The following is a 23,415-nucleotide window of genomic DNA, read 5'->3' on the forward strand; positions in this document are numbered from 1 at the left end:
TCTCAATATGAGTTATTTTTTGCTCCCCCAATGATCCCTTATAGAATCATATTAGAACTTAAAGCTTCAATTTAATTTGAAACATCGTCCTGTGCCGATTTTACACCATTTAATCTATAAATGACCCCAATTAACCCTTGCTTGCCCCCAATCTGACAGCCACCTGCCCCTCCTATTACAGAGTGCAGTGACACCGACTGCTCAAAGTGCACCGAGCGAGCCGGATACGGAGATGTCGGAGAAGAAAGATGAAGACCCACTACGACAGGACTGGCGCTGGCTGGTCCTGGATGGTCCTGTGGACACGCTGTGGGTGGAGAACCTAAACACTGTACTGGACGACTCCAAGGTGCTCTGTCTGGCCAGTGGTGAACGTATCACTCTGTCCGGGGGCATGAGACTCATCTTTGAAGTTGATCACTTGTCTCAGGCCAGTCCGGCCACCATCAGCAGATGTGCTATGGTGTACATGGTAAGTCTTGTGTCTATTCCTTTTTAATTTAATTTTGGCTATTACCCAAATGGTCGACTTTCAGGTTATATTGTATAACCTGAAAAACAAACAACACAATAAGTGATGACGCCGTATACCGCAATGTTTGGCGCAGTATTTGTAATTCTAACTTTCGATTGGTTGAAGTTGCATGGCGATAAAATTACTGGACAATGTTGTGTTTTGTGCAAAATTATATTTTGTTTTTATCATAAGTGAATAAATATTCACTATAAATTAAAAAGTGTTGTCTGACTTTTTAAATTAAATTATAAGGGATAACCAGAAATATTTTAGGGGGTTATACAGTATTTACCGAAAAAACTGTGTGCACTTTTGTGCATAAACCGCCTCACAGATTTATGCAAAGTGTACACATTTTTTTGGTATACATTGTATATACATGTACTGTATAACCCCAAAAACAATCCTGGTTATGTCTTAATTCTTCCGTGGAGCATTTTGGTAATTACACAATGGATATTCAACAGAAGAGTTTAACAAGACATACATCTTTGTATGGCATTCCCCAAGTAATCCCAGGAAACAGAAGATGAAGGAATAATAGCATTCGTAACATACCATCTTTGTGTGACTCTGTAAACCGCAGATTTTTTCACTTTACCAAATTTTCCTGACTTGACTTTTCAAAGAGTGAAATATGAAAATATGATAGACAGGTATTATTCCATGTGTCTTTATCAATACGCACAATTTTCTATGTCTAGGACCCAGTAGATTTAGGTTGGAAACCGTTCGTGAAGACATGGCTGTCCCGTCTGCCCAGAGAAATGCCCGAGAGTGGAAAACGATACCTGCAGGATATGTTTGATCATGCGATTGAGAAGGGGTTGAGATTTGCGCGGAAGTATGTGAGATTCCAGTCGATTCCTGCCCCCGAGATGTGTCTGATTTCCTGTTTGTGTCATATCTTGTCTGCGTTCCTCGACTTTATGGCCAAGAATGGCGGCTTTGGAACCCCAGGTAAAAATGTCTTCTCAATTCATACTTATGTGTTTTCTAAGTCATACAATTGTTTATATAAAATCCATGACAATAAACCAGGGGATATTTTGTTGTTTTCTATATGTTGGAATGCTAGATAAATGTCCATTTAATTATATGAAAAGTAATTATAAAACATGGACATTGGGTAATGAACAAAACCCTCATAAATTTTCCAGTAGATTTTCACCAACATTCCATGAATGATTCTGAGATTATGAGAAACCGAATTTATATCACATGTTTGGAGGGGCTGACCCTCAAGGGTGGGGTGTGGTGTGGTGGGGTGGGGTGGGAGGTTCATAATAGGAGTTACTTAATGTAAAACCTTCAAAAACCATTTCCTTTGCCGATGGATTTAGACGAAACTTTCGTAAATAATTCTTAGGTACTGGGATTCAGAATTTATACTCAAGGCGGGGCTGACCCCACCAGGTGGAATCACAGGCAAACCTATAGTATATTATCTCCCTTGTAAGGGACTGATGAAATTAACGTGACCAACATTTTACATAAAATAGTTCCTTGTTCAAGTTCAATATGCCTGTATAAGGGGGCATTCAATATCATCACACAAAGCTTTTATTCAAGTTTGATCGTTTTAACACTTTGTTAAATTGTATATCATGCATAATATCTCTCAGGTGACCATTCAGGCCAATGGGCCTCTAGCTATAGTGAAATGTTCATTTATCAATTTAAATAAATAACTTACTATCCCGTACAATCAAAATTACATATTTCATGAATCAAGTTGACACATGTTATTAATTTTGTGCAACTATAGATTTTGTGTCTACATTTGTTTTGTTTCAAATATTACCAGATAAGCGGAACATTCCGAGTAGCAGAAAGTCAAAAAGTACTTTTTTCTTGCATGGTTTTAAACTGATGGATATGAAATAAAAAAAATAAAAAATCTGATTGCATGCGTAGGTTTGACCTCAGTTGGTCAATCATAGTAGAATAAATTTGAAGAATTAAAATGGTTGACATTTGTCCGGTTTGGATTTTTTATTAACACGTGTTGTCAGTAATAAATATGTCAGTTAATTGTTTCATGTTTGGGACGATACTTTGTTTACTTTTAAATTAAGCAGTTGTTTAGATTTTTGTAAAGATGCATTGTCAACATTTATGATTTCTTTTTTTTTAAGATGATTAACGATAGTTTCCATTTACCAGTATATAAGAATAAACGAATGTATATTTTGTACTTAACGCATTGTGTGTATTTCTATAATTAGTTAATGTTGATGTATCGGAAGGAAAATAATCTCATCAAATAACAAAATATATCTGTTTGTTGGTTCCACCTGACCGGAACAGTGTGAGTGAAACACATGCATGTCGTTATCATTTTATGTCAAGTTACACATGAGCACATTTTTCATATGTCAAGATGTACACATATGTATACAATTTAAAAATAATTGTCATGTAGCCTTATTAATATCAATTCTTTCCTGAACTATGTCCGAAAAATGAACTTCAAGGATTATTACAAAACTGGAAATATGACTTCAGGGAGAAATTTTGTCCCTGAAAATGAGAATCCAGAAAGAAGGTTTTACCAATTATTTGAGTGCAGATTAACTTACAGATTCAATTTGTAATACCTTGATCAGTTAAACCATTTTTTTTTAACTTTTAGATAAATTCTAAATTTACCTCCTATTTCATCCTTATGTACTAGATTATATACCATTACAAATTTTCCATGTTTTGTCACTGAAAATGTTAACTTTGCAAAATAAATTTGCAGCAAAAGAAATACGGAGCAGTCCATTTTGTTACTGAGGGGTCCATTATGTTAAATAAATACTTCTCTGAGCAGTCCATTATGTTAAGGAAATCTTCTCTGAGCGGTCCATTATGTTAAGGAAATACTTCTCTGAGCGGTCCATTAGCTTAAACAAATCAAATTTTGCCATTTTCAGAAATGTAAAATAAAAACTGATTCAATCATCATTGTTTGTTAGTGCGGCGACAAATAGGTGACATTTTTTACGGCCGCAACAGACAACATAAAAAACAGCAAGGTATCTAAAGTAGAAACTGGAATGACATTAGATGTAGGTTGTGTTTAGTTAATTTGAGCAGTCAGTCAGATGACGGGCTGTATCTAAATGTTGTTTGACCATTTGACCGGTCCATCTTTAAGAATATATAGATGCATAGACACTGTAGGTGGTTTGAATGTTTGATTGGTCAGTAATTTGTTGTTTGTTTGTTTGACCGCCAACATCACATTAGCTGTTGACATTCTCTGGTTATAACTCGTGCTCCATCTACATGAAGTTGGGGGTTTTAAATTTTTGTGTCTGTCTATCTGTCTATCTGTCTGTCAGTCGACCACAAGCATTGTGATCACTTTGGTGGAAATATACTGCTTTGATGACAAAAAATGATCTTGGTTACCAAATAATTATTGTAATGCATGCCAGTCACACGAAAGTTCAATGCTAACAACACAATTTTTGTAAACTCAGTCAAAATGTTGACACTAGCAATATAATTGTTGTCAAGTCACACAAAATGTCAACACTAACTTTATAATTGTTGTCAATGTTCCTGTGGTAAAAACCTGCTACATATACAACTGCTCGTTGTAAAAAGTATATTTAACCTATATCCTTTTCTTTATTAATATTAGCTCATCCCTGTGAGCTTCTGCCATGGCGCGGCATCCTTGCCTATCAACGTTTGATTTAATATGCTTCCAGTCCATTTTGACTAAATGGTCTAAAGCATTGTTGGGTGAAAGGAACTCAGTTTTGTATAAACACAGAGAGTAGTCCCCATCTGGGGAGAAACGTGGAACCCAATAAGTGAAAAATAGATTGATCTTAAAAATTCTTCTCATTTGGTACACATTATCGGGTTCAACCAAGTATATACACATTCATAAAGATCTCATCCAAGTTTGTTTTTAAAGCATACCTGGTCTTTGTTAGAGCATACCTGGTCTTTGTTAGAGCATACCTGGTCTTTGAGACCTTGAACTTAATTGCTGTGTCAAGGAAGAGTGAAGCTCCCCGAGGGTCTAAGAGGCAATGCCCAAACGGTGGTTTTAGCCTTTTTAAAGTCTACTCCTCTAGACCAGTTGATTGTACTAAGTTTGCTATGAAGCATCCTTCGATATGTAAGAGTGTTGCCCCTCCTTCCCCTCCTCCTTCTTGGTACTAAGAGGCAGAGTCAAAAACTGTGATATATTCATAATAAAACTAGTAAAGAGTATATTTTGCCACGATTGCTTATATATTTAGGTGAGTGAAACAGGCCCTCAAACAACTTCTTCTGTAAAACCAAATGGCCTAGAGTTATTATATTTTGGCAGTAGCTTATTGCTTGTGAAAAGTGCCATAAAGTTTGTCTGAATAAATACACTTGGCCTTCTTTTGATTGCAGCTTGTTTTTTTTGATAATTTGTTTATGTTCCAGATATATGTGAGTATGTAATATTGTTTCTGTATATTTTAGGTGTGTGTAACTAAGTTGTTTTAGTGAATAGATTATTGTTGTGTGAATACTTTCAGGATTTGCATATTAATTGGTTAAAATCTTGAACTGACCTGTACCTTATGAAACAATTCTGAAAGAAAATTTGATAGATTTTAATTGCTAGAGAAATATTCATATTGATAATTGCATATATTCAGATTTTCATTTGTGACTTTTCACAAAGCTGTATTGCAACAAGGTTCCTTTGAAGAGTTAAATCGACTACATAATTTGGTTTAAAAAACAAAATTTGAGGATACAGTTTGACTACTATTAAGTATAAAACTCTACCAACTATCGTTTTAACAATGCATGTGGTTAGATACTGTTTATCATTGTAATTTTTATAACCTCATTCATTTTACCAAAACTGGTGCCATTTTAACAGTCATACTTAACTTTCCTCTGAAATTTAACATACTATTTCAAGTTGATGAAATTGATCACAATTTAGAAGTAAAAACGATGGATCTATGAAACAAAAACCAAAAAATGTTTCACTATTATTAATACATACATTAATGTAGACAAATGGGCAAATTATTTCATTGCTAGCATATCAATCATTACTGCCATAGTCACATGGAGGTCACATGACCTGATCATTGCTTCCATATATGGTTATATACTCATGATCACATGACCGAATCAGTGGTTTCCATGGTTACAATATTTTTATCAACAGATAAGGATGATGGAGGTCACACAGAAGTGTCGGAGCGATCAGACAGCCAGGCATCAAGTCACAGTTCATCACGTACTGGATCGCGGAGTACGTCACGCACCAGTCGCAGCAAAAAACGCAAGAGCAGGGCCTTCCAGTCCAAGATAAAGGAGGACTTAGACACCATATCAGAGACCCAGTCCACAAAAAGCTCCAGGTTCTCTTCTATACCCTAACATATTTCTGTCTGAAATTAGCAGGTATTGCAGTCCATGCGAAATACAAACTTCCGACATTCGGTCAGGTAACTATCCCAAGCTTGCCAGACCGCAACAACTTTTACAGGACATTTCGGTCAGGTTAGCTTGAAATACTTACTAGTCTGAAGAAACTGGGAAAAAAATAGACTTACAAAAATTGTTTGATGTGTTCAATAATTTAAATGAAAACCTTAACTGGATTTAGTTTTGGCAGTGGTTTGCCGGGTTTTGCCCCAGTCACATAATGAAGCATTATTCTTCACTCCATCAATGTCATTACAGGTTACCGCAGCGCTTGACTGCACTGAATATTACAGGGGCATTTAAAACGCTTAAGTGACATGCCTCAAAAACGACTCTAAGGTAGAAAAAGTATGCTGGACATTTGGTTCGGAATTACAAAAGTGATTGCAGGACCAGCGGTAATTTTTACCGGACATGTCCGTCGGACCGCCATATTTCGCATGGACTAGTTTTGGATTGTAAATGTTTACTTAACATAGAAATATACACAGTCAGATGAAGTTGGATGTCTACAGGGTTTGGTCTAGATAAGCTATACTGTATGTGGATTCATCACCTTCAGTATGGGTGAAGACATTTTACTCTAGGTTGGCCTAGAACAAAGGGAACTCAGTGTTGTATAAAGAAAGTGTGTGTTATGGTTATATGATATAATTTTACTTGTAAGTAATCAATATTGTTAAATTTTGTTAATAGGGTTTCCTCTAACATACCCTTTAAAGTGAATTAGGTTAACATATTTTATGTTAGTGAATGTGGAGTGATCCCTGGGGCTGGAGGGATAAAGCCCAAAACAGGTGTGAAGAGACCAATACATACATGCTACTCACATAAGCTCTAGGGTCCTGCTTTGCCCAAGGGACTTAGTTTTCAGGTCATACATTGGAAATAGCAATCAATCCCAAGCTAGAACTACATATTTTTGTTTTGTGTAAATGTAGAAATTCAGCAATCTAAACTTACAGTATATGAACTAGAATGCTGACATTTGTCAGAGGTTTTCTAGGGGTCAAAACAGGGATTTTTTTAAATTTATTTTACCTGTTTTTCAGACATTTGAAAAGATATGTTGTGGTTAGGTGTTAGTTGTGTGTACATAGTCTGACACGATTGTGTATAATACTGATCCATCAGTTCTACTGTTTAATGTCCCAATTCCAAACTGAACGTATTATGGGTAACCGAGGAAGAAAGATCTTAGCTCTGTTGACCTCTGTTGACCTTTGTTGACCTTTGTTGACCTTTGTTCCTTAGCTCCTCATCATCAGAGTCTGATGACTGGTAAGTAGAGGTGAAACAGCACACAGCTTTAAACCTAGCAGGGAATGTAGACTACACCGATTGGCTGTTTTTTGGTTGAGTGACATGTGTTACGTAGCTTTGTCTAGGGACCAAACGATTGTTTCCCTGGCAAGGATTATGACCCTCTGATTGGCAGTCTGTGTTTGACATTTGCATGTAGCTTTGTGTAGAGACTGGCCAATTAACTCAATCACCCCTACATATCTAAACTGGACTTTCCCAGTCTTTGAACTTTAGGGGGCAGGGGAATGGGTTCAAACCCTGTCCAAAAAAAGGGACTACACATATGTAAACTGTAAAAATTGATTTTTTCCGGGACCATCAACAATGTCAGCAAAGATTGGTTAATTGTTTAAAAAGTATCCTTCGGAAATCTTTAAAATCCAAAGGGGTATGCTCTTCATTCATTGTGGAAATTATTCCAGAATCCTGCATACTGTGAAATCAGATATTTTCGTGGGGCCAAAATGTCATGGTTTCCTGACAAAACACCATTTTGTGAGTACATGAATTCATGGATTACGAGTACCCACTCAAACTTGTAATTACTTTGCGTACATATGAGTTTGTGGATGAAGATTACGCACCAAATCAACAAAATTTAAAAACCCACACAAAATAGTGATTTTACAGTATGTGTTGTCACAAAATGAGCTGCATGGCAACACAATTGTAAAATTGATTGTCTTTGATTTGGATGCAGCTCCTTTACAATTATCAGTGGACTGGTATCCATATGTCAACTTTTCATGTTAAAAACTACTAGCCTAGATTTTGACCAACTACTGTCAAGCTTTCCTTGGGTAAGGGGACTTAATTTTATATAACAAAGAGCAGAGGGGCAATGGTGTAGTTGAGAATCAGCAGTAAATCTTAATAATCCCTGTCCCACTTCATTCAAGTTTACTAGTCCCCCAGCGGTTCCCGGGGGTGGGGGTGGGGGACTAGGTTTGCACTCTCTTTGTCCATCCTTCCGTCTTTACGTCCGAGAAGTTTGTCCGGGACATATCTTCTATACTGTTTTACCACGAGTAACCAGATTTGGTGTTCAAGAGGACATCTTGGGATGGCGGAGTGCAGAGTGCAAAAAGAAGGTCACTATGACCTCACTGTGACCTATGCTTTGACCTTTGACCTTCACTCTTGAAAAAGTTTGTCTAGGAGATATCTTCTGTACTATTTCCCCTGGAGTAACCAGATTTGGTGTTCAAGACAACATCTTGGGATGGCAGATGCAAGAAGTATGTATCAGGATACTTTGCTAACAGAAGGTACATCCTGACATAAGTGTACTGTTTGTTAAATATAGAAATCATAAACCGGTGGGGGACTATGGATTGCCTTGCTATACTTTGCCTTGTTGTATATACAGTAACCTCCCCTTAACTTCCCTTTGAATATGACTGTAGCACAGGTGGGCCAGAACTCTTCTGTTGACCGGGTAGCTCAGTCAGTTAGAGCTTTATGACATTGGATAGCAGTCTGAAGTCCAGGGTTCGAGTCCCAGTCTAGCTCCACTAATTTTGTCACATTCAGATCAAAACTATTGTGGATTATATTTTGTTCATTTCTTCATCATTATTTTTCATAAACCTCCAGCAAGGCATGGTTTTCTTTTCAGGAACGATTTATCAAAGCCATAGTCATGCTGGAAAACACAGTTTCGTATAATTTGTTACAGTTTTTGGTGCCAGGATCCTTGGAGAGAGTCTTTGGGGTGATTTTCTATTGGGGAGATTATGCATCCATCAATCCACCCATATCCATCCTGATCTTATTCATAAAACTTGAAGTCTAACACAGAAATTGGCCATACAGATGTTGTAGATTGTTGAGCTATTTGTGATGACCGTGTGCATGGCGTTACCTGTCTGTGATTGGCTACACAAGCTAGGGATTTGGCTGCACCATTTTTGATTGGCTTATATGATTATGTTACTGTAGGTCTCTGTAGAATGAATCCAGGATCAAAATTTCTGAGACTGAATACGGGTATAGGGACCTAGCTTCATTATGGTAACTTATATTAACTATAACAGGTTGGTTATAGTCTCGAAAACATTTTTTAATTTGTCATTAACTCATTCACCCCTGAAGACACATTTGAACTCTTCCAATTCAAAGGTTGGAATAGTTCATTATGAAATTTCAGGGGTGAATGAGTAAAGTGATAAGACTCTTATTATCCTGGTAACATCAAAGAAACAATCCCAAGTGTGAACTCCAGACTAGCTGGTTAGGACTTCAGGTCATCTTTGTCCAAGTTTATCAGCTGAAATTCTCAAAAACCTTTTGTACATGAAACTCTGTAAGTATACTGTTTAATAAGAATCACTTTTTTAAAGGGAGGCTGTGAGTAAGTGTGTGTAGTTTCGTAGATTTTGTATATCACAGAACTGTTTTGTAGCCACAAATAGTGAAATACTTAGCTATCTTGTGAATATTTCGATAATAAATTGGTCTCCAATACAAAAATATGACTAAATATCATTATTTAAGTTTATATTATAACTTGTAATCAACACTGCTCTCAATAAATTTAACCAACATTGCCCTGTGAATGGAAAGCTAGTGCATGATGTTTTGTTCAAGGGAGATAATCGGCTAGTCACTCATTGCCATTGATAATTTTTGTTCTCCAATTTTCATTATTTCATTGATATATCTTTAAATCACACATGTGACCAATGATGAGAGGTACCAAATTTAATGCTGCAGTCGGCCATAACCCATAAACTTTACATTTTCAGCAAAATTCTAAGTTGAGATCATCATGAAATGGACTTTCTTTTATGAATCAGCCTCTGCATGTAAAAATGAGGAAATGAAGTTTATAAAAGGGCTTGTCATCCGAAAGCTAATATTCAAATTGTGAAGGAAGTGGGGGTGGGAGATGTATATCTTTTTCAGGTTGCAATAATTACATTCGGTTCATAAAAGTAGTATTACTCCTGATGGATTTGTTCCTCAAATTCGTACAAATTCAAAGCCTTATCTTTTAACTTATTGTTGTAATTATTGATTGTTTGGTCTCCGTAGTTCCCAGCCTATAAAGGAATCGTATCTGCAGAAGAACCCGTTACAACTTTTAAACATCCTGGGAAAGTTGTTCGCCTTCGCTTTCACCTGGAGTATTGGGGGAAATTTCAAACGACAGGAAGATGTTGATGATGAAGAAAGCGTCAGCCGTCGGACATCAGACAAAGACAAGGGCGAAAGAGGCGTCAACATTTGTAACGAGTTTGATGGCTTCATGCATGATCTATTTGACATTGAACCACCACTAGGTAAGTAAGATATAATAGACCATCATTAGTTCGGTAACAAAGTTTCAAGGGGATATATTGATGCATTTGTCAACATGAGTCTCAAACTCATTTCGCACAATGATTGGCCATTCTATTTCTTTTTGTTAACTGGAACCCTAGTATAAATAACATTTATGGGTGGGGCTTAAAGAAGTCAAATTTTCAAAAATCTCCATCTTCAGACCAAGAAACCCTAGAATCAAATGGTCTTCTTTTCTGTTGATGTGAGGCTCCCATGGAGAACAGGAATGTTAAGAGCTGGTATAGATGCTCTGCCTTTCTCTAGATGTGAGTTTCCCTGGAGAAAGAGGAGTGCTTAAAGCTTCTATAAATGTACTCCATACTCGGTAGGTGTGAGGCTGCCCACAGGAAACCGGAGTGTATACAGCTACTTCATAGACATGGAGTCCGGTAACTTTGTTCTCTGGGATGTGCTGGTGCCACAGACACGATCACTCATTGAGAAAAGTGCCGTTATTACCATCGGAGAGACGATGGGCATCGTGTCAGAACACAAGAAAAAACGTGAGGAAACTGACATCACTCCAACAGTTGACATCGTAAGATTCTCCTTCCTGTCTAGTCTCCTCATCACGAACAAACACCCAGTTCTCCTATCAGGTATTTATAACTTCATATTGATGTTGTAAAAAATCAGCTTACTTTAATAAAGAATATAAAGTAACTTTGTTAAGATTTTCTTAATTTTTGTTAGAGGGACATGTATTTTTATGCAGTTCCATTTAACTTAAATAGTCTTTTCAAAACATGATATTTGCAGTTTGAAGATGTAGAACTACAGAAAATCTTAACTAATATATAACTCCACTCTGTCAATGGGGTGGTATGTAGTAATGACATTTTCAGTGTATATTCATGTGTGCATCAGTGTGTCTGTCTGTACATCAGTGTGTCTGTCTGTACATCAGTGTGTCTGTCTGTACATCCGTACATGCAGCCATAGTAAAGATAAGTTGTGTACAAGTTATCTTGTGACCCCTGAACAGATTCAGTTCATATCTATGCTACACTATGTCTACATCAAGTTCTACACCTAGGTTATCTCATTCACCCCTGAAGACGCATTTGAACCCTTCCAATTCAAAGTTTGGAATAGTTCATAATGAAATTTCAGTAGTGAATGAGTTAACAAGGCAAGGTCAAACTTGACCACTTTTGATGGCTAGGGGAATTTACTACAGTGTATAAATCAGGAAATTTTCACCACAGTTTTTGTTTTGTCTTTTCCTTCCTCTACAATGAGGAAAAAAATTATCACTGCAGTAAATAACATAATAAACATAGTAATTTAACTGTGGAGGGCAAAATGAACACTGGGTGAATATGGATTTTATCGTTTAAGGGCGAAAGTTTGATTGGGCAAAAATTTGACAGGGTGGAAGTTTAACTGGGGGTAATTTTGACTGGTGGAAGTTTGACTGGGTGGAAGTTTGACTGGCTGAAAGTTTGACTGGGTGGAAGTTTGACTGGCTGACAGTTTGACTGGGTGGAAGTTTGACTGGGTGGAAGTTTGACTGGGTTTGACTGGGTGGAAGTTTGACTGGGTGAAAGTTTGACTGGGTGGAAGTTTGACTGAAGTTTGACTGGGTGGAAGTTTGACTGGGTGGAAGTTTGACTGGTGAAAGTTTGACTGGGTGGAAGTTTGACTGGCTGACAGTTTGACTGGGTGAAAGTTTGACTGGTGGAAATTTGACTGGGTGAACATTTGACTGGGTGGAAGTTTGACTGGGTGAAAGTTTGACTGGTGGAAGTTTGACTGGGTGGAAGTTTGACTGGGTGAACGTTTAACTGGTGGAAGTTTGACTGGTGGAAGTTTGACTGGTGGAAGTTTGACTGGGTGAAAGTTTGACTGGGTGGAAGTTTGACTGGTGGAAGTTTGACTGGGTGACAGTTTGACTTGGTGGAAGTTTGACTGGGCAAATATTTGACTGGGTGGAAGTTTGACTGGGCAAATATTTGACTGGGTGGAAGTTTGACTGGCTGACAGTTTGACTGGGCTAAAGTTGACTGGGTGAAGGTTAACTGGGTGAAAATGTCCTGGTATAGTGTTTGTGTTAGCCTCCAATCATTTTGCTTTCATTTTTATTTAGAAAATGGAATAAAAGAATGATATATCCTTAAAAGTTGAATTTCATCTGTAATTGATTTAATTTGTCTGAATTATGATACTTTGAATCCTGTCCAAAGTGGAAACCTGTGGAAACTAAACCTGAAAGTATATTATTTATTACACTATAATATCAAAATGTAGATTGTAAATTGGACCCTGTATAATTTGAACTAACATATTGGTCCACTTGGCATTTTGTTTAAAATAGATTTCACTGTACATGTATTTTGTAAAATAAAATATTTTCTTCCTAAATTGTAATTAAGGGGAATCTGGTGTTGGTAAGTCTGCGTTAATTAACCACATGCTGAGTCGCCTGAAGAGAGATGGCGGGGCGGAGATCAAGAACGGCACTGTGCTTGGAAATGTGTTATGTTACTCTGACAAACACTCATCCCTGCTGGAGAACATCACTAACATCACACGGTTTGGACAAGAGGAAGACGCCAACAAGAGCCTTGACTTCCTTCTGGGTAAGTTTCCTTAGTAGTACTGTACCGTGTATCTACGGTGGGTTTTCTTAACTCATTGACCCCTACATTTTTATACTGGACTTGCTCAGTACTTGATTTGGTAAGGTTCAAATGTGACTTTAGGGATGAATGAGTTAATAGTGCCATAAATCTAAGTTAGGGATAGGAGTGACATGAGATTTGTATGGTATCGTTATCGCTATGTAAACAAAATAATTTGTTCATGCAATTGTCTTAAATATTTTACAAAAATTATGCATATCTAAATTGTATTTTAAGATCAAGGCCAAGGTCACCATTACCTACTGTAGAAAAAAATGTCACCTCTCTAGCGCTATTTCTTTTCTTAATTGAATTTTATTACACTTCAGGCAATAAATATAAAAGAAAGACAAAATGATATTCAAGTAAATTTTCCAATTATGATTATACCTTGAATGAGTTTGAATGAGGCATGGTAGTCTAGCAGTAAGACGCCAAGCTCAAGTCACGGCATTAAAATCAAAGTTCAAGTGTTTGATTTGATGGTTTATATTGTGTCGAGCCCGACCTTTTAAGTGGCTAAAGATAGAGTTGACAGTCTGGTGGCACAGGGACTTGATAGATAGCTAAAGATAGAGTTGACAGTCTGGTGGGACAGGGACTTGATAAATAGCTAATGATAGAGTTGACAGTCAGGTGGCACAGGGACTTGATAAATAGCTAAAGATAGAATTGACAGTCTGGTGGCACAGGGACTTGATAGATAGCTAAAGATAGAGTTGACAGTCTGGTGGGACAGGGACTTGATAAATAGCTAAAGATAGAGTTGACAGTCAGGTGGCACAGGGACTTGATAAATAGCTAAAGATAGAATTGACAGTCTGGTGGCACAGGGACTTGATAGATAGCTAAAGATAGAATTGACAGTCTGGTGGCACAGGGACTTGATATATAGCTAAAGATAGAGTTGACAGTCTGGTGGTACAAGGACTTGATCGATAGCTGAAGATAGAGTTAACAGTCTGGTGGCACAGGGACTTGATAAATAGCTAAAGATAGAGTTGACAGTCTGGTGGCACAGGGACTTGATAAATAGAGCCCATTGGGACCATGATGATATCATTTTGTTTATTTAAAAACTTCAGGTTCTACGAAAATAAAGCAGGTGACAGGACTAATTAGCTCCATGATCCAGTTCAGTGCCCAAACGACTGCAGCGCGGTTACAGGCCCACATCGTCCATAAACTCATCAAGAAGGGCAAGGAAACCCTCGGGGCTCCCAAAGGAAGGAAAGTTATTGTGTTCGTGGATGACCTCAACATGCCAGCCCCAGAAGAGTATGGGGCACAGCCACCCTTGGAACTCCTCAGGCAGTTTCTAGAACTCGGAGGCTTCTTCGATACAGCCAAGCTTGTCTGGAAGGTTGGTGGGCGGTGATATTTTCCTAGATTTAAGGATATATGCAACTGGAACAAAGCTGAATATCATATTAAAAGATTTCCATCTGCAGACACTTTGTACAATACATTTCCTTAATAGTAATTTATAATTTTGGTTAATAAATTGATCACATATTTTAAAATACACAGAAATGTACTGACAACATAAAATAAAGCTGATCTTAAGCGGTTTCATTGAAGAGTGCTAGCTCTCACACAATTAACGTTACTGGCATATTGTAATCATATTAAAAATTTCAACAAGACTTGTATTTTCTTGCATGAAAGTTAACATTTTAAACATAAATTAAAGCACAGTAAAAATATATTTTGTATATTTTCAGGACATTCTGGACGTAAACCTAATTGCTGCGTGTGGCCCGACCGGTGGGGGACGGAATCCCATCAGTCCCCGCCTCCTCAAACACTTCTGGTCAGTATCCTCAAGCCGTAGTTTGATTTGATTTATAGTAGGATTGTCAACGGTTTCCGACTAACTGGTAACTCGATCAGAAGATCCTGAACTGGTTACAAACTTTAATTGAGTAGTAGGACATCTAAATAGCCCATAAGTAGTCGCATGTTTATCTGGGTTAGATGTACCTCTAACATACAACAATGGGTAATTATTATAACTTAATAAAAACCAGATATCAAAACAGAAAACAAAATTACATGGCCTGACCATTAATGTTGATTAGCACGTGATGGTAATGAGATGCGGCCATACATTTTGAATATTACTAGTGGTATAAATTCTACTGTATCCATTGTTTTGTTTGATTATATTGAATTGACCGATAATGCGGTTACTCAGCTTAAAGATTTTTTGAGTAACCGGTTACTAAAATGCGCCCTAATTTATAATCGAACTCTGATAAAAGTCTGGGTGCTTTCATTAGCACTGTTATCAAAACGATATCCAAATTCCTGGGTCATCATAGAATTGTCATTCTGTATTCTTGTTTTTTATAAATGACTTATATTCTTTTAATTATGTTTGCAGTCTGAACTGCCATTTCGGTTTTGTAAATGACTTTGACCCAAGCAACATTCATGGCTAATTAATGACTTTCAAAATTTAGACAACTTCCTCTGAATAAACAAGATGCCTAGGGTCATAATATTTATCTTGTAGCATGCTAAGGTGAAAGTCTATCGGGTTTATTCAAATGAATGACCTTGGCTTGTTTTCAAGGTCACAAGGGTGAAATGTGTGAAAACTTGAAACAACTTCTCCTAAAGGCCCTTAAAGCATGGGGTAATAACATTTGGCCTGTAAGTTGATGGGGATACATCTTGACAAAACATGAATGTAAGGTATCTTTGTCAATGGCATTAAAAAAAGTATATGGTGATACAGGCCCATTGGGCCACTTGTTATAGATGTCTTTTTTTTTGTCATATGGCTTGTCTTCATTAAATAGGGAAAATGATGATTATATTAAAATAATTGAATGTTTAGATATGTGTCGGGCATGTATTCAACATTCTAACATATTTTTCTGTGACAATTTTACTGTTTCTGTACTTTTATAATGTTCTTGATTGTAGTTAACAGTTTCCGACCTTGTATCTTACAGTATGTTGGCGCTGCCCCAGCCGTCGACACGCTCACTCCAACACATCTACCAGGTTCAGCTTGGAAAATTCTTCACGGAAGGTGACTTTGCCTCGGAGTTCAAGGACCAGCTCATCCCTCTGGTGTCAGCCAGTATCGCAGTGTACTACCGAATGTGTAGCAACATGTTACCCACACCGACCAAGTCCCACTACAACTTCAACCTGCGGGATCTGTCTAAGGTAAGGGTTCTGTTTCCAGCATATTTTCCGCAGACTTTCAGTTTCATGAAGTTGACGTATGGCAGGTTAATTTTAGTTGAAATTTAAAGACATGTATGTGGCGAACATAAATCAACAGCAGAAGAATAAAAAGGAGCTACGGACCTACTAACAGATCAGAGGAGGAAGTTCAGATCACCCATGTCTTAACCTTTTCACCCCTATGTAACTTTAGTAGACTCTACCAGACATTGATCTGGATGAGTCCATTTCAGTCTACAGTGGTGAAAGGGTTAACAGGGACCCACTTTTGTACTCTGACATTGTTGTAAACTTCCTGACAGCTGTTTACACCCATCCTCCCTTAGTCATGAAGTACATGCATATCCAGCAATCGATTTGTTATGTGTTACATGGTTCTGTAGTAGAAAACTTGTGCTTGAAATTTATTGCGGACCCCTCAACATATGCTTAATTTATATTTACATCAAAGAAGGAAAAAAATCAAGTTCTTCATTGATTAGATTTTGGTGGTCATCAGTCAAGGTTAAATTTATTGACTGTCTGACCTCCAGTGAATTTTTGTCTGACCCTATAAAGTGACCATTTTGACCCCCTGTACTGATCTTTCTGACCCGTTTTTTTGTGTTGTAGGTGATCCAGGGACTGTTGCAGGCCCACGAGACAGTCATTATTAGTAAAGACAATTCAGCACTGCTGTTCGCACATGAGGCGACACGCGTATTCCACGATCGCCTCATCTTCCACGAGGATCGTGACATGTTCTTCCAGTTCTTGTCTGATATCCTCCATGACTACTTCAAGGTAAGCTTAATCTTATGTGGTTTTTTGTTTCTTTTAGCAAATTATTTGACCAAAGTATTGGAGAAAACAAAAACGACTTTCCCTGCGTCTCCTGGTTTCAAATGAAAATCTTGCAGTTCCAAATTTTTCTGTGAAAACGTCTCAAGATTGAAATGTCAACAAAAAGTTTCTTTGAGTCAGAATTGAATGTCTCAGACAGCCAGCAGGCTTCCTGGAGCTGACCACTGACCAACACTATTACAGCCCTGCATGAGGCTGTGATTGCAAATGATGGACATATCAGGGGATCTTAGTCATTTTAGACTAATATCATGACAGTTGATAGATTTGATAACCAAAACAGTTTGGCTATTGTAAATTTGAAATTGAACTCTGAAAATGCATTTATTTCAAGAACAAAGCTTAGCAAATGCTTCTTTACTTACCAATATCTTGGGCAAGTATATAATAATAATAATAATATACAGCATTTGATATAGAGCCCTATCTAGCTAACATATGCCACTCTAAAGCACTTTACAGTACATAGATATACAATTATGCTTCTTTACTTACCAATATCACGGACAAGTATATAATAATAATAATAATAATAATATACAGCATTTGATATAGCGCCCTATCTAGTTAACATAAACCACTCTAAAGTGCTTTACAGTACATAGATATACAATTAATACAATTAGCATATACATTAATCTATACAATTTTGAGGAATTCGCATGGGGCTGCCTTATCAGGCACTAACTACTAGTCCTATGCCACCTGGCTAATATCTCCAGTGTGCTGGAGATGTATTGTGTTCTGTTTGTAGTGGTACTGTGCTACCAATAGCATCATTTATAGTGCCACCTCACTTGAATGCTACAACACAGAAACTGCAACATCCACCCCAGACCAATTTATACTCCACCTGGGTTGTTATGGAGTTATGTGGGCAGGAGAAAAACACTTTCTCTGAATATCCATGTGTACGACGACTTCGGGTTAATTGATAATTTGATAAATTGATGTTTTCCCCGAAGTAAGGATGTATTGTTTGTTGTACCAGGTAAAGTGGTCCAAAGATATGCTGATGAATAAACAAGTCTTGTTTGGTGATTTCTTCGAAATGGAGGCCACGTTGCATGTGTACCGGCCGATGTCGGACCGCACCAAGTTAGCTCAGGTCCTGGAAGAATATTACATGAGGATGAACTACGGGAACACCAAGGTAAGGCAGGGTCAGGAGTGGCAAGGGCGGGGGCATTACATCAAGTACGTTAGGAGCCTAGTGTTTGGTGTCCAGGATTATTTATGAGTATATGGGATTCCTTATTGTGAAGCCTGAAAAGAGTCGGATATTTATACAGGCAAAGTTCTTAACGTCGGCGAATTGATTTTATTTTGTCATGCATGTATTATTTTTAGTTCTCCTGGCTGTAGGGCAATTGAGTTTATTTCTTGGTGCATTTTTGCTTCCATGTGTCTATCAACCATCCTCTGTTAAATGTGTCTATCAACCATCCTCTGTTAAATGTGTCTATCAACCATCCTCTGTTAAATGTTAGATAGCTTCCAATCAACTTTCGTTATATAAATTTGACCTTGTCCAACTTCGAAGGTCACAAATGTGGAGTATTTTTATTAATAACATTGAATAACATGTCAGCAATTCAGGTCCGATGGGCCTTTTGCTATATATTTTGTTGGCTGTCTCAGTCTGTCATTAATAGACATATGAATGAAATACCTGCACTTTTGAAATGAAATAATCTGTTGAAAAAACCCCACATCTGATTTTTATGAAATTTATTATGTTTTTTTAACATTGCATTACAAAATTTGGTTTTCAAGGTGATCTTAATTTTGCTATTTGTTTGTAGGCATATGTAAGTACTGTCATAGATGGGTTTTTTACAACACTATAGGGCGACACTTCACGTTTTTTAATTCTCTCATTGTCACTGTTTGTTTGTAGGTACTAGACTAAACATCACAATGCCCTCACATCTTATTAATGTAATATGCATTGGAATAACTCATTGGGTTCAAGGCAAGAGTGGATATCCCCGCCCCTGCCCCTCCTCCACCCCGCCCTTTTCACCACTTCTTGTACACTGTCACTGTTGGTAGTGGTTAAGACCGGAACAACCATCAATTCGTTTATGCTCTAAAGCTCGTTCCATTATCGTGATTCTCATGACGCACAAGTATCTATGTCAGGATCACTTCAAAATATAAGCAAAGGGATTTTAATTTTGGATGGAGCATCCCTAGGCCAACGAAATTCAGCAGTGTTTATATAAAAAGTGTGGTCGTCCCTAGGGTAGAAGGATGAAATCTAAAATGAGACATATAAGGATCAAACAAACTTAAAGAATATCTTAAATGAAAAACAACAAATGCACCTAGAATTTAGTTTTGCACAATTTGACTGGCTTTATTTTTTGTGTTAGGAGGGTTACATACATGTAGATTTGCATATCAAGGTTTGTAATGGCTCAGTTTGCCTATAATGATGTGATATTGGTAATGATGACAGAAAATATGATTATCACCAATATGTATTGTATTTCAGCCAACCTTCGAAGGGGATGTGATGGTACAAACAAAAGGGGCTTTTTGTTCAATGTTGGTTGTAGATGTTTTTGGGAATCTGACTTTGATGATACAGATTGCAGAGGTTGATCCATGATGAGGGGCTAGGTAGAATGTATTTCACAAAGTCTACGGGGCAAGGAAGGTTTTTATTAGGGCCCCGTATCGGAGCCCTGCAAATATGGAGGTGGAATGAAACAAGACTCACATCATAGTACATGTAAAATGTATATTTTGCTTCCTTGCGATTCTTTTTGAAGTCCAAATGTCAAACGTCAAGCTCAGCTATATGGGCAGATTGCTTCTTGATGATTATAGGGGATATATTGCCACAAGACGGGGCCCTTACTGACCTGTCAGTGTTCTAGTTCTTTCATGGAAAGGCTAGGACATTTGTTTATCTCTTGATTGGAGTTAAGAATTGTTCATTTCATAAAAAATCGTTTGATCTCATACATTTGGAAACAAGCAAAACAGCAAAAAATATGTTTAACTATTATTATATACCTAGTAGGGTTTTTGAACTCATTCACGCCTGAAGACACATTTGAACTCTTCCAATTTAAAGGTTGGAATAGTTCATTGTGAAAGTTCAGGGGTGAATGAGTTAAGCAAAACACTATAACTGACAAGGATTGTGTAACCTAGTTATGATCTTGGATCTGCCTCTGTCATACATTTCTTTTGCTATAAACAGACAACATTGAGGTAACGGGTCTTATATTTCTGAAGTTGCTTGATTTTGGTTCCGGCAGATAAAGCTTACTTTGTGGTCTTGCATCTTTCATCTGGTATCTGGCATCAACTGTTTTCTTAAAACGACTTTTATGAATAACCAAAAGGAATACAGGCATTAGCATGCAGGGAAGAATGGCTGCAATGTTGGTTAAAATTAATCATTTTGACCCACTTTCACAGGGGTCAGTCAAATGGGTAAAATACATGTAATTGACTTCTTCTTGATAATCAGGAGCCTGCGGGTATTGAAATTTGGCCTGTAGCATGCCAGGAAGAAATGCTATTAAGTTTATTTAAATAAATGACCTTGATACGCTATCAAACTAACAGGTATCACGTTAGTTTAAACCTATTTACAACTTGTATGAATAACTAAGAGGCAGAGGCTTGTAATATTTAACCTGCATTATGCTGAGTTAGGTGCTGTCACAAAAAGGAAATTGTTCAAATGAATGACCTTGACCCACTTTGAAGGGTCATGATTTTTGCCAGGAGCATAATCGAGTTAATATTTTTCAAATTCGTCCAAAGGAATAACTTTAACCCACTTTCAAGGTCACAGTGATCAAATGTTTTTATTTCTTTATACAACTTGTTTCTTCTAAATAAGCAGAAGGCAAAGTGTCATTATATTTAGCCTATTCCGTCTTTGCGTATTGCAGAGTTATCTTCTCTTGTCAGCAGGTATTGATTGTTACGTCATTGGTTTGTGTGGGAAATTTACGCCGTCTTCTCAAAAATTGATGACGTAACTCTCACAAACATATGACGTAACAATCAATACCTGCTCACAAGAGCAGATAACTCTGCATTACAAAAAGACGGAATAGCATGCTGGAACAGATAGCTATTGACTGTGTTCATATGAAATGCTTCAACCAATTTACAAGGTCACAGGGACTAAATGTGTTTAAAATCTTGACACAAATTCTTTTGACTTACAAAGAGACTTACTCGCAACCTTAAACAGAAACATGCTTTGATGAAGGGCCATCAGCTTAGTTAGAATGAATGACAAAGATCTTCAAAGAAAAAGATTTTTCTAAATTACCAAGAGCCCATGCCAAGTGTCATGATAAATGGCATATACCAGGCTCGGATGAAAGGCCGAGATAAATCTTCAGAAAGGATTCATACAGTTTAGAGTTATGAAGTTAAGTCTGTATCAATATTGTTTAGTGGTTGTTTGCTTGCTGCCAAGTTTCTTTAAATAAATTTGACCTTGACCAGTTTCAAAGGTCACAGATATGAGATGTATATGCCAATAGCATAGCATTGAAAAACAAATGAATGATACAGGGCCAGTCAGCCTCTTGTTAGTTAATAATTTTGGGGATGTAAATAATTTCAAATTTGTAATCTTTAGGAGCAAATTTATGGTGCTACATAAATAACTGAAAAACTTGAATGTGACTTTGAAAGAGAAATCAAATTTCAGCATAGATTATGATAATGGTATGAAATGTGATATTTCTTATATCGTTCATTTTAATGTTAATTCATTCACCCCCGAAGACACATTTAAACTCTTCCAAATCAATGGTTGGAATAGTTCATTATGAAACTTCAGGAGTGAATGAGTTAAAGAACATCGGGGAGGAAAAACAGCAAAAGCTCCTAGAAATTTCTTTCATACGATTTCACTGACTTCATTTGTTTCAAATGAAATGTTACATACATGTTGCTTTGAATATCATTGCCAAGGTTTTTAATGGATCAGATTTTGTGATAGAATTGTTAGCCTATAACGATGTGACAAACAATGAAGAAATCAAGGCTATGTATTGTATTTCAGTTACCTGTTCACAAGGATGTTGATAAGAAGGTTGATAAGAAGGATGTACTGGTACAAACAAGAGTTGCTTTTTGTTCTTCGTTTGTTATAGATTTGTTCAGGATTTTACTTATAATTAATACTGCAGAGGTTGATCCATAATGACGAGAAAAGAAATTTTCATTTCATCAAAAAAAAATGTTTGATCTCATAAATTTGGAAACAAGCAAAAGAGTTAAAAAATAAAGTTAAAATTGCATATGGCTTTAACTGGAACTTGATTTTTTTTTAAATTGGAGCGTAAGGCGAATACAGGACCTATAAGTCTATGTATAGTCTTCAATCTACCTCTGTAGTATGTTTCTTTTGCTATAAGCAGACAATATTCAAGTTATGGTTCTGAAGTTACTTGATTTTAGTAAATTGACGATAATTTATTTAATATTTATTTTAAGTCCTCAGGTCCAATAAAGAAATTGGTGACAACATGTATGTGATATAGAGGTTCCCCAACGAGTGGTGGTTGGTTATCCTGTTTATCTAACTCGAGTTAGTTAATCTTCAAATTGTATAAAGACATGAGGTTTACCGAGTGTCTTTTACAATTTGAAAGTTAACTAACGAGAGTTAGATATACGTGATAACTAATCATCACGAGTTTGAGGACCTGTTTCTCCCATTACGTTAGTATTGTATCCACATTTTACCCTTAGAAAATACATCATGTGGTTTTCCGATGGGGGAAACAATTGCCATGGAACATGACGTCACAATGGAAAATGACGTTAAAAAGCATTGTTACATGACGTCATAAATCAAAGATTGACCAATGTGTCCAGGGTGTTACCCACTAGTGGGTAACCAAAAATGTTTACCAACTCCTAGCAGGTTGATTACCCAATGGGTCATGAGTGAGGAAACCGACAGTGGTTGTGGGTTAAAATATAATTGCAAAGATATAAGCAATAACAACAATATATGATGAACGATAAGTGGCAAAAAAAGTATGTTTTGCAGTTGTTTCTTAGAACTTGACACGAGTGATAAGGTTAAAATATCTTTGGCTGCTCATAAAAAGGCTGAATTCACGAACATTGAGTCTGCTACATGAGCTGTGAAATAAAGTTTTG

General features: G+C 37.0%; 1 protein-coding gene across 1 annotated transcript in view; it reads left to right on the forward strand.

Moving 5' to 3' along the window:
• The window catches only part of LOC110455756 (dynein heavy chain 6, axonemal-like), a 122,433-nt gene that overhangs the window by 54,074 nt on the left and 44,944 nt on the right, over positions 1-23,415 (forward strand). Inside the window, exons 43-55 of the mRNA XM_021506115.1 lie at positions 182-472; positions 1,222-1,477; positions 2,325-2,360; positions 5,688-5,883; positions 10,292-10,539; positions 10,912-11,181; positions 12,958-13,164; positions 14,292-14,569; positions 14,931-15,019; positions 16,170-16,389; positions 17,023-17,193; positions 18,245-18,406; positions 19,754-19,777. Of these exons, the coding sequence (XP_021361790.1) occupies positions 182-472; positions 1,222-1,477; positions 2,325-2,360; positions 5,688-5,883; positions 10,292-10,539; positions 10,912-11,181; positions 12,958-13,164; positions 14,292-14,569; positions 14,931-15,019; positions 16,170-16,389; positions 17,023-17,193; positions 18,245-18,406; positions 19,754-19,777 (2,448 nt within the window). The remainder of the gene's footprint in view (positions 1-181; positions 473-1,221; positions 1,478-2,324; positions 2,361-5,687; positions 5,884-10,291; positions 10,540-10,911; positions 11,182-12,957; positions 13,165-14,291; positions 14,570-14,930; positions 15,020-16,169; positions 16,390-17,022; positions 17,194-18,244; positions 18,407-19,753; positions 19,778-23,415) is intronic.

The sequence above is a fragment of the Mizuhopecten yessoensis genome, unplaced genomic scaffold (assembly GCF_002113885.1).
Source record: "Mizuhopecten yessoensis strain PY_sf001 unplaced genomic scaffold, ASM211388v2 scaffold8365, whole genome shotgun sequence".
Lineage (NCBI taxonomy): Eukaryota > Metazoa > Mollusca > Bivalvia > Pectinida > Pectinidae > Mizuhopecten > Mizuhopecten yessoensis.